The following is a 16,458-nucleotide window of genomic DNA, read 5'->3' as shown; positions in this document are numbered from 1 at the left end:
GCTAAAGGCCTTCAAGATGAAATTGTTAGTTTGGAAGTGTGTTTTGCTAGCATATTACCTGGAGACGATAGCTGTATTAATTCAAATCTGGTTAGGAAGTCTAAAAAAGAAAAAAAAATGATTACTATTTTCAGAAAATTGTCTTAATAGCTGCTAAACTAAAACTACCATATCTCATTTATATTATTGGTAACAACAGTATATTTGCCTTCTGTTGTCACAGTTTCCCTATGTACAGATTCTACAACCATCTTCAACCAACAACAGACAGAAAACATTTAAAAAGCAATTGCATCTGTACTAACATGCGTGTTCTTTTCTCATTATGCTTTAAACAATGAAGAACAACGACTTTGTTCAGCTTCTACAGTATACAATTATAGAAATAATCCAAATTATGTGGGCTATAGACATGCACGTGTATGCGTGCACACACTCATTCACACATGGCTTATAAGCAAGTCCTACAGCATTTTACTTATGGTCCTTGATCACCTGTGTGTTTTGGTGTGTTTTGTAAAGGTCCTGGAGCAATTTTCTCAAGGAGACCAAAAACACCAAACAACAAGTATAATTTAAAATCAATGCCATGGCAACAACAAAACAGGTTTGGATAAAGTGAGGAAGGAGAGCGAAGAAGGCTGAGCTACAAAATTTGCATTTTACTTCCTAGAAAGTGTGGAGTATTTTGTCTCTTAAAGGTATGTTCAGGGCTGAAGAGGTGGCTCCCTGTCAAGAGAGCACATTGCTCTTGCAGAGGACCCAAGTCCTGTTCTCAGCTCCCATGTCAGGCAGCTAATGGGAGCCTGTAACTCCAATCTCCTCTACAGCCTTTGTGGGCACCTCTGCACACACATGGCACATAAACACAGGTAAATAAAAGGACGTATATTCATAGAGTACTATAAGAGCAATGTGCCTTTTATTTTAAAGCCTGAACAGCCAATTATTATTCATCAATGGAAGAGTTTAGCTTGCCTGAGAAGCATGCTTTATGAGTACATGCCTGTGACACAAAATATATTTGACTCTGTTCCTTGAGTTTAACATGGTTTTAAAGAGGCCATCGACAACATCTATAAAGACAAAACTGAAGTTTAACTCTTGGGCCAGGAGGGATGATTCAGCAGGATGAAGCATATGTCAGTCAAGCCTGATGAGTTGAGTTAAATCCCAAGGTCCCACAGAAGCAGCAGATTACCAGCTAAAGGGTATCCTTTGACTTCTACATGTGTACTCACACTCACATATCACACACACACACATACACACACACACACACACACACACACACTGTGGAATGCACATGCTCACACATTCATCACACATATAACAACAACAGTTTTAAAATACTGAAGAAAAAAAACTGAAGAAGAAACTAGAAGATGAAAAGACCGCCCATGCTCACACAGATTGGCAGAATATAGTGGAAATCACTATAACAAATTATGATCTGCAGGTTCAGCTCAATTGCGATCAAAATTCCAAAGACATTCTTCACAGAACTATTCAAATGGAAGTGTGTGTGCACGTAGGTGCACATAAAAACATACAATACCGAGAGTAATCCTGAGCAGAAAGAACACTGGTAGGGATACCACAAAGCCTGATTCAAGTCATACCACAGAGCTACAGTAACAAAACATGGTGTTGACAGAAAAAGTCATATCAAACAATACGATAGAACGGAGTATCCAGGAATAAGCCACAGTTACAACCACCTGGGTTTTTAGAAAGATGTCAAAAATATATACTGAAGAAGACACTCTTCAACAAACGGTGCTGCCAAAACTAGAGAGCCACAGATAGAGAATGGAGCTATATTCTTACCTCCTGTCCTATGCAAAATGCAATTGTTAGAAAGAGACCAAAGATCTTACTATGAGGCTGAGGCTGTAAGGGAAAAACACAAGATACAGGTAAAGACAAGGAGTTTCTGAAAATGACTCCAACAGTGTAAGAACGGACAGACGAATTGCCTGAAATTAAGTCTTCTGTATAGCAAAGGAAATAATCAAATGAAAAGACCTAAAATAATTAAATAAAATAATCAAGTGAAGAGAAAGGTTCATTAGCTATATATCTGGCAAAGAATTAAGATCCAGAATGTATAAAGAACTTCAAAAACTTACCACCAAAAGTAAAACAACCTAATCAACAAACGGGCTGACGAAAGGAATACACAATAGTCAAAGACAAAGTACAAATGAGCAATAAGTATATGAGAAAGGGCAGTGTGGTGGCACATACCTATAACCCAGCATTTAGAGGTAGAGACAGGGGAATCAGGAGGCAAGGCCATCCTCAGCAACATAGTGAGGCCAAGCTGACCCACATGAGACCCACATAACTCACAAGACCCACATAAAAATGGAGGAAAAAAATTCAACATCCTTTGGCATGAAGAGAACCCAAATTGAAACTACAAGAAAATCCATATCACCCTAGTCAAATTAGATGTCAAGAAAATACAAAATGTTGGTAAGAAATCTGGAAAGTGGGGGCCATTATACATTGCTGGTATGTATAATGTGAACTAGTCCAGTCAGTACAGAGATTTCTCAAAACACTAAAAAGGAAGTATCATATGGCCCAGCTATATTGCTTCTTGGTCTATATGCTCAAAGAACTCAGGGCAAAATACTACCCAAGATACCTGCACCAAGATACTACAGCACTATTCACACCAGCCATAGAATCAGCTTAGCGGACCCTCAACAGATGAAGAAAACACAATGGAGAATTATTCATACTATCTTGGTTACCTTCCTATTGCTATGACAGCACACCCTGACCAAGGTGACTTATAAAAGAAAACAGTTGAAGAGGGTTAGAGTCCATGGCCATCATGGCTGGGAGCAAAGCAGCAGGCAGGCACAGTGCTGGAGCAGTAACTGAGAGTCTACATCCTTACCCGCAAGGATGATGCAGAGGAAGAGGAAAAGCCCACCCGCAGTGACACATCTTGTCAACGGGCCATAACATCTAATCCTTTTCAGGTAGTTCCACCAACAGGGGAACAAGTATTCAAGTATAAAAGCCCATTCAAATATATGTCTATTCTCATCCAAACCACTGCACACGCAAAGAAAAATAAACCTAAGTTACTAGCCGTAGAAAAGAGATGCCGTGTAAATCATCATATTAAGTAAAAGTCAGACAGACGAATATTAGATATTTTCTCTCATTTAAAAGGCTTAGGTTTCTTTATAAAGAACACTCATAACTCGGTTTTAGAGAGAGACCATCCGATTCAAAAGTAGGAAGATAATACAGGTATAGCATTTCTCTAAAGGACACTCAACATCATTAGCTATTGGGGACATGCAAAACAATGATGAGAATGCACTTCAGACCCAAGGGCTTCAGCCTATCAAAATGAGAGAGAGAAACAAGTGTTGGCCAAAACCTAGGGGGAAAAGAAAGAAAGCTCCAGGCACTGCTGGCTTAATGCAAAACGAGTTAGCTGCTCTGGTAAGTAGTGTGGGAGGCCTAAAAAGTTATTAAACATATTGTAAGTTACTGTGATCCAGCAATCTCACTTATATGAGTGTTTGTATATGTTTGCATGTATGTATATATGTGTGTATGTGCGTGTCTATGTCCAAGAAAATTGAGAACACATTTCCACATAAAAACCTATATATAAGTATTCGCAATATCATTATTTACCATAGTCTAAAGAACAGAAGCAACCTAAATGCCCATTAATTGATGACTAGAAGAACAAAATGTGGTGAACAGAATGTTAAAGAATGAGGTATTGGCAAATTCTATAACATAAATGAACTTTAAAAACATTATGCTAAGCGAAAGAAGCCAATCACAGAGGACCATATACTGTATAGTCTCCTTCATGTGAGATATCCAAAATAAGCATGTCTCTGCTAACTGAGCATGGTGGTACACACTAACTCCCGCACTGGGAAGACAGAAAGGAGAGAGAGACTGGCATTTTGCATTTGATAGGATACTATAATAGGGGAATAGGTAGTAGCTGCTAGTAGGTATAGAGTTTCTTTTTGTGGCCTTGAAATGTTCTAATCAGATGATCTAATTGATTGTTGTAACGAAATCCAATTACTGTTTATAATAACCAAACAGAATAATGTCATTCAGAAAAACCATATCTAAGGCTAGATGTGGTGGCACACTTCTTTAATCCCAGCACTCAGGAGGCAGAGGCAGGCAGATCTCTGTGAAGTCGAGGCCAGCCTGGTCTACAAAGGAAGTCCAGGACAGCCAGGGCTACACAGAGTAACCCTGTCTCAAAAAAAGAAAAAAAGAAAAATCCTATCTATAATATAAAATTTTGTTGTGATTTGTTTTTCAAGACAATGTCTCATATTGCCCAAGCCAGCCTCCATCTAGATATATTATCAAGGTTAACCGTGAACTCCTGATCCTCTTGCCTCTGCCTTCTAAGTACTGGACTTAGAGTCATTCACCACCACACTGGGTTTCATATCAATCTTGAGAAAACAAATTTATGAAATTAAAAATAATGACTCAAGGTAGGTGTGATGGGTGGTCAGGTGGCTCAGGGGGTACAGACATACAAGCCTAAGGACCTGGGTTCTACCTCAAGAACTCATGATAGAAGGAGGGAACCAACTCACCAGCGTTGTCCTCTGTCTCAAGCACGCCTTGCACAGTAACACTGGTATTCATAGACACACAATAACAATAATAATAACAATAATAATAATTTAAAAGTTTGGTTGATAACATAAGCCTATAATTCCTGTACGCTGGACAGTGGGGGCAGGAGGAAAAAGTTCAAGGCCAGCCTAAACTACATAGCAAGATTATCTCTCTAAAACTGAATCAAACAACAAATAAATCATGGACCAAATTTCACCATAGAATTTTTTCCTAAATGTAAATCTTGATCAAATAGAAATATCACACTTGGAAGCAGCAACATTCTGTGTCTGTGCATTACACATGTCTTTTTGTTTTGTTTTGTTTTGTTTTCCTCCTAAGTACCTACTTTCTAAAAGTTCTGCAACAGCTCCAGGATCTACTGCATTTTCAAACACCTACAGAGAACAGGGAAAAGAGATTTTCAAAGTTATACTAAAAGGTTTTTTTAGAACCTGTAGTTTATGTTCTTCCAATTCATTAGCATATATAAAAATCAAGCCATATAATATTTTAGGATTCAACAGGAACATTTTTTAAGCAGCATGTGGAAAAGAGTACAACGAATACATGTAGCACAGATGAAATATAATTGCCAGAATGGTAAGTGCAAAGAAATGTGAGTTAGCTAAATCTATCGCGCGCTTAAAATGCCATCAGTTTGACCTACTCTCCAACCTTGCATCTTGCATCAACCTGTCTGGAGTGCACAGAAAAGCATTCTGTATACAGCAGGTGTTCATCAAGTGTTAACCAACCAGATGACTCCTCTGCCCACGCAACTGGTTGTGCTAAACAGGAAGACAAATAGAAATTTTACCCATATGTAACATCAAAGGCGAGTCGTGGCCAGAGTGTGACTCTATCATCAAGCACAGGATACACATGACTTTCTCTCCTTTAACATTGCCAGATGTACATACTTTGTTCTTGAAACAGAACATTCTGAGTCGACACTGAGACAGAACAGGCCTCCAGGACCTTGCAAAACCAAAAGGTTTTCAATAGTTCCTCAGTCATACCGTTAGCCTTTAAACTTCTGGTTTAAACATTTGAAGTTAAGCATGGTTCAAATTCTGCCTGAGGCTTCAGAACTAGGTCTCCTTTTGAAGGCAAAAGTGGACATTGTTTTGCTGGCTTGCATTTCCTAAGTAAATGTGGGTAACATTTTTTCTAAGCTATTTCAATACATCCTTCCATTTCTCACTGTTATCAGTTGAACTGTGTTCCTGTCAAAATTCACAGGTTGATTCCTAACCCTAGTATCTCAGAATATGACCTTACTTCCAAATAGGGTCAATATAAACATGCCTAGTTAAAATCTGAATGAGGTCCTACAGTAGGTTGGGCACCCAACACGATTAGTGCCTTTTTTTCTTTTAAGTGAGTATTTGAGTACCAAAAAACAAAAAAACAAACAAACAAACAAACAAACAAACATGTTTTTAAAGTTAAAAATAAAATTCATTTACGAGTGTTGAGGGAAAAATTCATGAACCATATAGCACTCAGAAGGAGCACTATTACAAACCAGGAACAAAGTTTTCTCTTCTGTCATGCAAAGCCAGGAAAGCAAATGTAGTTGAATGGTTAGAGTGCAGACCCAGCATAGATCACCTGGCATTTCTGATTGGTGAAGTGTCTGCTCTTATTTGCCAGTCCACACGTTTCCTTTTGACTTAAAGAACTGGAGCACCTCTGGCCTAGTTCCCAGAATGTTTTTTAACTCTGTGTGCATTATAGAGAATAAATGGTTATATGGTACATATTGGAGTTATAATGCTATAAACTGCTGGGTCTCAGCCTTCGTAAGGCTGTGACCCTTTAATACAGTTGCTCATGTTGTGGTGACCTCAAACCATAACACTGTCATTGCTCCTTCATAACTGTAACCTTGCTAATATCTGTGTTTTCAAATGGTCTTGGATGACTCCTGTGAAAGGATTGTTGAAACCCTCACAGATTGAGAACCACTGCTATAAACCAAAGACCTAGCCTTCCATCATACCTCAGTAACTACCAAGGCCCTACCAACATTCTGCTCCGACTTCTGCCCTCCAGTGCTATGAGACAGTAAGTGTGTTGTTGCTTGTGGGTTACTGCTATCTGCCAGCTCTAAGAATCCAGAAAATCTATATGTAAGGATTTTCTTAATCTTGGGGAAATGGGACTGACTGATTTTGGGGAGCAAATGGTCAGCTTGGTCTATCCAAACACAATGGCTCATGGAGTTTTACAAATAACTTGTATACCCAAACGCTTTTAAGTTATTCAAATCTAAGTCATATAATGAGCTATGGGGAAAGAAAATGCTTTTGCTACTGCTACATGTATCTTCAGCTACAGAATGGAATAGATTGCAAGAAACCTGCAAGTAAGAGAACCTAGAAGATGAGCCTAAACAACTCATTTTGTTTTAGAAAGAGACAAAAAAGTGGTTCCATGGTATGCTTAATTAGTAATCTCAAGCCAATGGCTTTTCTACACAGCTGAAGAGAAGCAATAAAGTGTGAGTCTCAGACATTCTCCTTTAAAAAACAAAACAAAACAAAACAAAACAAAACAAAAAAACCCTAAGGTTGGATTAGGTCAATTTCTCAAGGTGATTCATGGATGTATCATTCCATGCTTGCACATTTTTGCCTTTTGAAAAAGTATCCTAGAAAAAAAAAAGTATCCTAGAAGTCTTCTGTAGGGCTAGAAACTGATGAATGGGGAAAATGTTGGGGGGAGGGCACTTCAGTTTCAACACTTACTTTTCATCACACCCATCACCTATATTCAGCCAGTAGAATCATCTGGGCTCTGACTGTGTCTTCCAGGATAACTATTTGCTCTTCTACCCAATCAGATTGACATATTTTAATATGTCAATCTATTTCAATGAATAGGCTGTGATTTTTAAAGATGTTACAATCAATCTTCATCCTTTCTCCCATCCGTGGGTCAAAAGAGATGGGTGGGCACCAGCTTCCAGACCTTTGGAAGTAATGTGGCACAGTCTTCCCTCTGTCCCCAAAGTCCACCTCTGTGACACCGTTTGGGCAAAATTAGACTCACTAAAGACAACTACAATTTCAAATCCAATTCCAAAACCTTATGGTGTTGGTGGTGATTACAAAGCAATGAACAGTCTACAGTTTACTGTGGTGGGAAGCGGTGGCCAGTGTTTTGACTGTATTTTTTTTAAACCACGACCGCATTCACTAGACTGGAATCTAGCCCTTACTACTTCTGTTTTATAAGACGTGTATGACTTAAGAAAACAGAAAATATGAACGGCTTTCTTGTTTAGTTATGGGACTTCTGTTACCAAGTTTGACTGATTTGGTTATAGTTGTTAAAATATTTTTCTGGGTTAAAGAAAGTTTTCCCTAAGGTCTGCAGTTTATTAATAGCCCCTTTCATAAATGTAATGCAACTGTCTCTAACACCTCCAAGAACATTCAGAAACGCTCTCTGCTCCAGTTAGAAAATGCCATGGGAGTTCCAAGAATAGAAAGCATCCACTAGGGCATTTTAACACTCGATTGACAGAACTTGGCTCAGGCGTGCACAGCAAAAGTCTTTCAAACTGTCGTTTTTTGCCTCAAGACCGCTTGTACTTTTACACTGTGTTGAACTGCCTTAAGGTTACTTTTTAAAAGGGGGGGGGGGGGAATGTGCAAAGCCACGATTCTTTATAATAACTATTAAACTAGCTTCAGACAGCAAAAACTCACTGAGAAATCAAGATCACCTTTTCAAATCTCATGTTCTGTTGAATCGCAATAGGGAACACAGAGGGAAAGCAGTCTGTCTCCAGGTACTGATTCAGGAGGTAGACTCCAAGGTACACATCTTCCTTGACCGGCAAGAACACTCCCGGGCAAGAAATCTTTAAAAGAAGAGGACGACAATCAGGGTTTGTTTTTGTGCAACGGGGCCGTTTCTCTTCTAGCCTCCCACAGCTCTGAAATGACCCCCATCGCTGCATCCTTCACCGGCACCTCCAGGCACCAGCACCCTCCCACCTCTTCTCAAGCTGGATGTCCCGGTTCCCTCCCACGTTTCCGCCAGGTGTCACAATCGCGCTGTGCGGCGCCTCGGCCCGCCCTCCGGGATGGCAGTGCGGAAGCGGAAGAGGCTGCCGGGCCGGGAAGCCTCTCTCCTGTGTGGCCGGGTCCCCGGGACGGGCCGCCCGCCGCGATGCCGAGCCCCCGGAGGACCATCGAGGGACGGCCGCTGGGCGCCTCGGGCGGGAGCAGCGTCCCGGGCAGCCCGGCCCACGGCGGCGGCGGCGGCGGCAGGTTCGAGTTCCAGTCGCTGCTGAGCTCCCGCGCCGGCGCGGATCCCGCCTGCGCCCGGCTGCGAGCGTCCGACAGCCCGGTGCACCGGCGCTGCTCCTTCCCGCTGGCCGCCGCGGGCCCCGCGCAAGTGGCCCCGGCCCCGCCGCCCGAGGACGACCGCATGAACTTGAACCCGTCCTTCCTGGGCATCGCCCTGCGCTCCCTGCTGGCCATCGACCTGTGGCTGTCCAAGAAGCTGGGCGTGTGTGCCGGGGAGAGCTCGGCCTGGGGCAGCGTGCGGCCCCTGATGAAGCTGCTGGAGATCTCGGGCCACGGCATCCCCTGGCTGCTGGGCACCCTCTACTGCCTGCTTAGGAGCGACAGCTGGGCCGGGCGCGAAGTGCTGATGAACCTGATCTTCGCCCTGCTGCTGGACCTGCTGCTGGTGGCTGTCATTAAAGGGCTGGTCCGCAGGCGCCGACCGGCCCACAATCAGATGGACATGTTTTTCACCCTCTCGGTGGACAAGTACTCCTTTCCCTCGGGCCATGCCACGAGGGCCGCCCTGGTGTCGCGGTTCATCCTGAACCACCTGGTACTGGCCATTCCACTGAGGGTGCTGGTGGTACTGTGGGCCTTCGTCTTAGGTCTCTCCAGGGTCATGCTTGGGCGGCACAACGTCACTGATGTGGCTTTTGGCTTTTTTCTGGGCTACATGCAGTACAGCATTGTGGATTATTGCTGGCTGTCACCCCACAATGTTCCGGTCCTTTTTGTACTGTGGAATCAACAGTGACACCATCTCATTGATTGTTGGCACCAGGAGGTCTGAAGGTTTCCACGTTCGAGGATTCTGACCTAAGCCAGAGCCATCCAGTTGCCCCTCAGACATTTCAGGCACCTTTGGGAATTCTGGAATCCCACTGCCTCGACATGTTCCTAGGCCGGAGCAAATGCTGCCTGTTACTGAACACAGCCATACCAGAGAAAGAAAGTTTATTCTGTATGTATTCACAGCTGTTTTATCAGGAAGACAACTGCAGAGAAATCAAGCTGGCTGATTATATGATTGCTATTTATTTAAAGTTGACAGTGTTAATTAGAAACACCCCCCCCAAAAAAAAAACATTGTTATCACTTGTAAACTGAATTTTAAGAGACGTGAACTTCCAGATAAACCATGTGCTATTCCCACCCTTTCTCTGCGGCAGATGTTAAACGGTATTTTTAAAGTTTAAGGCAGATTTTCCCGGTTAACTCTGAACATGTGTTGCCATAATGGAAGCTTTTTCCTTATCCTGATTCCTTAAGATCCTCCCTCTGTGGGTCAGGTTGTGTGAGAAGAGGGTATACACAGTCCTTGCCTTTCTTCTCCCTGTACCTCTCAAAAGGTCTTTAGAGAGTTACTTTCCACTACTCTTTAACAGTGTCTTTTGGCATTCATAGAACAAAGCAAGACGTTGAAGAAGACATACTCAAAAAAGTGGGCTTGTCTAAGGTTCCCATAGAAATGTAAGTATGAGACTACTCATTCATTCCCTAATTCTGTTGACAGCCAGAAGCAATGCATACCAGGGGTCCACGAAGCTGAGCTGCTGGGGAAATCGGGGGCGCTCAGTAGTCTGGAAGCAGGCAGAGCACAGACACCAATGGCCAGGGGCAGGAGGCGAAGCCCTGCTGCTTATCATCTGCGGAACAGAGCAAATGGTCCTCTGCTAAGTAAAAAATGGGAAGGCGATGCGATTCTCTTCAGTGCGCCTGCATAGGTTTCTGTGTGTCCCACAAGGATGACGGTAGGCTGTCATCCTCATTTCAGTTCCTCTTGGAGGCATCGAGCACATTTTAGGTAACAGTACTTAGCTAGAAATTCTTCAGGACAGCCTGCTGCCCTGCGTGAGCGCTGGGTCTGACTCCTAAATTTCTGTTTACATTGAAAGCTGTTCGTTCATGGTGCCTCCCCCAGTTATAAGACCAAAGATGACCAAATAATGTGGTAGCCTCTGATTACTGTCTGACCTAGAACGACCAAACAGCATATTGCTGTAAATCTGTAAATGCTGCTGTGTCTGGGAAGAAAGCCTTTAAGTAACCTGTGGAAGTGATGTCATCAGATCATCTTAATGGCCAGTTGTTCTGACATTTATAAATAGAAGGGACTGTGGGCTATGATGTAACGTTCAAGGATGTAGATGGACAGGACTGTGGAGTAAGGCCGCGATAAATAGGTTCTCACTGGGTAGAAGCAGGATCTTTGAGAGTAGGGGTCAGGCACACCAAGAGGAACAGCTCCTTTGACAAATAAAATGAGCATTGCATTCCCACACACCCTTAACACTGACTACCTCTTCGCTTACTAGATCTGCCCAGCTGTGAGGTTCTAAGTGGTCTGAGTGTGTTGTTTAAACTTTCAGAGATCAGTTTTAATTAGAACATTTAAGCCTGACATTTCAAAGTGGCAGTGTTTGCTCTTACAGTGTCCCCAAGTCGGATAACTGAGGGCCTCGCTTCTAGTTTCTTCTTAGAAACTAGAATTCTCTGGAATTCCTTATTTTGATTGCTGGGGCCTGAGTTTGCTAGTTTTTAAAGTATAGATCAGATCAATTTACACAACTTCATGAGTAATCCTAAATTCTCTAGAGTAAAAAAAAAAAAAAAAAAAAAAACCCAAACAATTTGTTAATCACTTGTATACTGTGAAGGATGCCTTTTAAAAAATCAAAATAAATTAACTGGTAATGTTGAATGACACGTGATGAAATCTTTTTTCTGCCTCACTGGGCTTCTTGGGATTCCTTCCTTTTCCTGGGCACTTGAAATTGATAACAGCCCAACTGATAACTGTCAGCAAAAATGGAACCAAAACCCAGGGCCCTTTGACTTTCCTTTCACCTCTGCATGCTCAGTGAGTTTGCTGGTTGTCTGACATCTAGCTGAATTCCCATACGGTGCCCGATTCACATTCAACTATGGCCTAAGCCCCTGGAACGGGGAGGCCAGGCTCGATGCCGGTCTCGTCCTTCCTTCCTTGTAAGTGGGAGGGTGGGAGCGTGAAACAAGAGGGGTGAGTGACTCCCAGAGAAGCGCAGAGGCACCATGCGTGGCCCTGCACCTCAGTTTAGAAGGAGGTGGATTATTACAAAGCTTTTATTGTCAGGTTGAGCTCCCTGTTGAAGTTAGCAACCCAAAGCTGACGTAAACAGCTTTGATTCCTAGAGGCAGAACATTAGCAAAAGTGGAGCTTTAAAAATTATATATTCTTTGGTTACTTAAAAAAAATTTTTTTTTTCAAATCCTTTCACAAAGTTTTTATCTTTAAATCGAAAATCCTACCCGAACCCAAGTCAGGATTGTTTTGAAGAAGCTAAGGGGCATGTTGGTTTTGGAAAAAAGGATAAAAAACGGAACAGATTGAACTGAATTAAAGCCTGAAGAGGTCCAAGGGAGACAAATGTGCAGAATCTTTGGGATAGGTTGCCCTTCTGTCCAAAAAAGCCATGGCAAAAGTGATGTATGTGGAGTAAGCGGAGGAGATGGAGAACATGGGGTTAACGAGGCCGGCTCGCAGGTGTCTTACCGCCCGGATTTGGAGCTCCACCACCACCTCCAGAGGCATCCTTCCCTGTGTGGCCGAACGAAAGATCCTTTTCTGCTGAGCCGTGAACCGATTATTTCTTAGTTTTCATCAAGGTGAGTGTTTTCCAGAAGCTTCCCTGACACAACCCCCCATCCTTTTGTTTCCCCCTCAGTCCCCAAGCCCAGGTCCCTCCCACTGTGACGGGAACCTCAGCACCGAGCTCTGGAGTGTAAGCTTCCAGAAGGCGGAAGCATCAGGTTGCTAAGGACTCTCAAAGGCTCAACCTTCTTCGCTGGAACTCTTGAGAGGCCAAGGAGGCGCAGGCGCGCTTACGCTCTGCTGGCAATCTGAGGTGTTGTCAGCCTCCCTGGTGGTGGCTAGGCCCAGTGACTGTCTAAGGGCCTTGGGAACCTGTCAGCAGATGCCAAGAGTTGTTTGGGTTTTTGTTGTTATTTTTTTTTTTTTCTGTCTTTCCCCTGGACACTCTATGGCCCCAGTTATTGTGCTCAAATGTTTAACAGTTTCTATCCCAAAGCGGAATGAACTCATAGCTATGTCCTGTGACCATTTCTATTTAGCATAGTTACCTGTTCCCTAAGGGACTGCCTTATTATTAAATGTCTCCTTCTTTGCCCCAGAAATCATGCTCACCGTCAATAAGGAATTGAATAGTGTACTGACTACAAGTAGGTCACTTCTAAAGAGACTTAAGTTAGGAATCTCAGGTCTACGGATAAAATGGTCAGCTCCTCTTCACTGCACTTGTCGGCCTTCCCGAGCAGTTTAAGGCAAGCATTGAATTGCACTGTCTCCCAGGGGCTAGCTGTTGGATTTGCCAAAGCAGCAGTTACACTATAAACCAAGTGACGGCAGAGTAAGCGTTCTTCACTGACAAGAGAAATGACATTTTCCCATTATATATGATTTTAAAACAACTGCAGACAGGAGGGGAATGTAGCTGTTTTTAGCCAATCCAAAATTTTCTGGAAGGCCAACATTTAAAAAAAATAAGTAAATACATAAATAGTCATTAAAATTAGGGCTGGGCCGTGTGGTTGAGTTAGTAGTGTTTGCCTAGTACTCATCAAAACTCTCTTTGACTCTTGTCTGCATTCCTAGCACTGGAGAGGTAAGGCAAGAGAACCAGAAATTCAGAATAAGCTAAATATCTAATGAGTGTTAGGTCAGCCTGGACTACTTGAAACCCTGCCTCAGTAAAACAGAATTTAAAAAAATTATCTTGTGACTTATTGATAGCTTACATGGGGAATCTCTGTAGTTGGAGATGGTAAAGGAAGATGTCCCTAAAAGCTATACCGCTGAACATATTCCCTTCAGTAGCTATAGTTCATTTCTCTGTGAAGGAAACCACAGTGTGATGAAGACTTCAGCACTACAGTATGCCCAGTTCCTAATCTCTCTGTGCACAATGACATACGGAGGCGGGTGCCCAGCTCTCAAATGACAGAGCACAGATATGTCACAACAGCTGGCTGGTATAAGACCTGTGATAATCTTCACACGGATATCACCGATGATAGTACTAACACTGTGTCAAATTTATAGTTAAGTTTCTAGAGGTAAAGTAGGAGGGAGGAATCCATTCTCTTTGAAGGTCTAACAAAGAGGTGGGCACGTTGCGTGTGGTTGTTTCACGGCCACAGTCATTCTTTGAGGAAGATGTTCTATGTATTTTACAGTTTCGGGCTCTGAGGCCAAACAGCCTTTACCCCAAGGCTACATAACCAGCCAGAACACTCATATCGAAGTCCAGGGGCCCTCCACCTCACTGCCTCCACAACACAGAGTTGTTATTGGTCCCTGAAAACACTGTCCCATCTGCAGCTCCTTGTTTCTGAGTCTGTCAACCTCTTGATATTATCAGACTCTGTTGATATTGCTAGCCTCAATGGAACAGAAGAACCCCGAATTCTGAGTTCCCTTCGACTATCTAGCCACTCTGTGTTTTCTCTCCTTTACCTGGCAAAGTAGTATTTTTAGACCCCTGTTTAACTCACTGTCCTTTATCTAGGTGACACTCAGTATAAACAGTGATAATCACATCTACAGAAGTTTACACATGCCACCCAGATCTTTCTTTAGCTCTCTAGGATTATTTTTTTCCCCACAATGGTCATTTCAGATTCCCAGATGCCACACATATATGGAAGTTGCTACGTGCATAATGTCTGAAAACACAAGTTTGCAAATTATTTAATCAATGATGCTGCCACCTCAGCTGGAGACTGAGCAAAAGCATTCAAGGATTGATTTGTCACCAAGTAAAGTCAAAAGAATGGCTTCATCTCCAATGTAGGCACCTGCACTGGGTTGGATTTTCATAACAACACAAACCTAGACATATCTGGGAAGGGCTTTTAATTGAGAAACCTTCATAAGACTGGCCTGTGAGCAAGCCTGTGCGGGTATGGACTTGATTAACAATTGATATTAAAGTCTATCCCACAGTGAAATGTGCCATCCCTGGGCAGGTAGTCCTAAGTTGTTTAGGAAAGCAAGCTAGCAAGCAGTGTTCCTCTATGACTTCTGCTTCAGTTCTGCCTCCACAATTCTGCCTTGAGCTCCTGCTCTGACTGGCCTCTAGTGGAATGTGACCTGAGAGCTGGAAAATGAAATAAGCACTTTCCTCCCCAAGTTGACTGTGTACATGGTGTTTTATTATGTGAAACCATATGTGAGGAAACACATATTAGTGAGAATGGAAATAAATATAATGTATGAGGATTCAATGTTTACTATAACAAATTTCTGTATCCTCAGGGCCTTAAAATTTTATTATCAGCCAGGCATGGTGGCATACACCCACACACATGGTGGCATTAATCCCAGCACCAGGGAGGCAGAGGCAGGCAGATCTCTGTGAGTTCTAGGCCAGTCTGATCTACGGAGGGAGTTCCAGGTCATTAAAAACAAAACAAAACAAAACAAAACAAAAAAACCTTTCAGTTGTATAGTTCAACAGGCTAACTTGTATCATATTGGGCAAAAGTTTAGGAGGGTATACAGGAGGGTATACCCCTGGTACCTTTTAGTTCTGTTGCATTTCCAGCTTCTATGGGTTGCTAATACTCCTTGCTTCCTTCCTCCATCTTCAAAGCCAGCGATATCAAATCAAGTGTTGCTCATGCTGCCTTTGTTTTGACTCTGATCACTTTTTTTATGATCATTGCGTTTGGGCTGAAGGAAAAAGCACTTACTGCTCTTGTAGAGGACCCAAGTTTGGTTCCTGCCACCTAGAAGCTCTGATATCTCTAGCCTCACTGGCACCTGCAATCATGTGCATGTACCCACACACATACACACACATACACACACACACACATACACACACACACATACACACACACATACACACACACACACACACACACATACACACAATTTTTAAAAGGCATGTGCACACACTGTGACTACTCAGAAGATCTGGTTAACAACCTCATTTTTACCTGAAACCTCAATATTCCCTTTATTATGTAAAATAATATACTTTCCGTCTCCATAATTTGGATATTGACATCTCTGAGGACCATTAGTCCGCTCACAATATACAGCTTCTCTAGAAAGTGGTGTGGTAATAGCTATCAGAATTTTTAATTTGGTTCAGTGTGGCTGCTGCTAAGAATTTACCCTGTGGATATACCTCACAAAGAAACCACGAGGACATATGCTGCAACATTAAGATTAAAAAAAAAAACAAAAAAACAGGAATCAACCGAATCTTCATTAAGTAGAATCATATTAAAGCTGATTGATATTAAGCGCCATGAAGAAAGATGAAGCAGAGCTGTGGATTTTATCAGCAAACAATTTCTAAGAAGAGAAAAATACCTCTAATAGGCTTCCATTTCAAAGAGAATGAAAATACACCAGGATAGGTATTCCTGGGGCAAGGCGGGTGGCTCACTAGAGACGCCATACGGTGTACCTTTGGAAAGAGCTTCAGACAGAGCA

At 42.5% G+C, this 16,458-nt stretch overlaps 2 protein-coding genes across 4 annotated transcripts in view; one reads left to right on the top strand and one right to left on the bottom strand.

The window, feature by feature from the left end:
• The window catches only part of Spata6l (spermatogenesis associated 6 like), a 39,919-nt gene extending 27,234 nt beyond the window's left edge, over nucleotides 1-12,685 (bottom strand). For 2 of the 3 annotated variants that reach the window (XM_055614064.1, XM_055614065.1), the window contains exons 1-4: nucleotides 12,487-12,685; nucleotides 8,384-8,521; nucleotides 4,994-5,042; nucleotides 59-100 (exon numbers count right to left, since the gene is read on the bottom strand). In XM_055614064.1, the coding sequence (XP_055470039.1) occupies nucleotides 59-100; nucleotides 4,994-5,042; nucleotides 8,384-8,521; nucleotides 12,487-12,525 (268 nt within the window). In that variant the 5' untranslated portion in view covers nucleotides 12,526-12,685. Of the gene's footprint in view, nucleotides 1-58; nucleotides 101-4,993; nucleotides 5,043-5,314; nucleotides 5,363-8,383; nucleotides 8,522-12,486 lie in introns of those variants that run through there. The other variant, XM_055614066.1, reaches the window with a different exon arrangement.
• Nucleotides 8,744-11,658, top strand: Plpp6 (phospholipid phosphatase 6). The gene has a single exon (XM_055614067.1). It carries the CDS (start codon nucleotides 8,833-8,835, stop codon nucleotides 9,706-9,708), a length of 876 nt encoding a protein of 291 aa, XP_055470042.1. The 5' UTR covers nucleotides 8,744-8,832; the 3' UTR covers nucleotides 9,709-11,658.
• Nucleotides 12,686-16,458: the final 3,773 nt, after the last annotated feature.

The sequence above is a fragment of the Psammomys obesus genome, unplaced genomic scaffold, assembly GCF_907164565.1.
Source record: "Psammomys obesus unplaced genomic scaffold, mPsaObe1.curated_primary_1811, whole genome shotgun sequence".
Classification (NCBI taxonomy): Eukaryota; Metazoa; Chordata; class Mammalia; order Rodentia; family Muridae; genus Psammomys; species Psammomys obesus.
The sequence above is the reverse complement of the archived record's forward strand: the minus strand, read 5'-3'. Positions and strand labels throughout refer to the sequence as shown.

Excerpts from the sequence above, each read along its gene's own strand:
- Plpp6 (XM_055614067.1), top strand. The coding sequence starts at position 8,833 with ATGCCGAGCCCCCGGAGGACCATCGAGGGACGGCCGCTGGGCGCCTCG.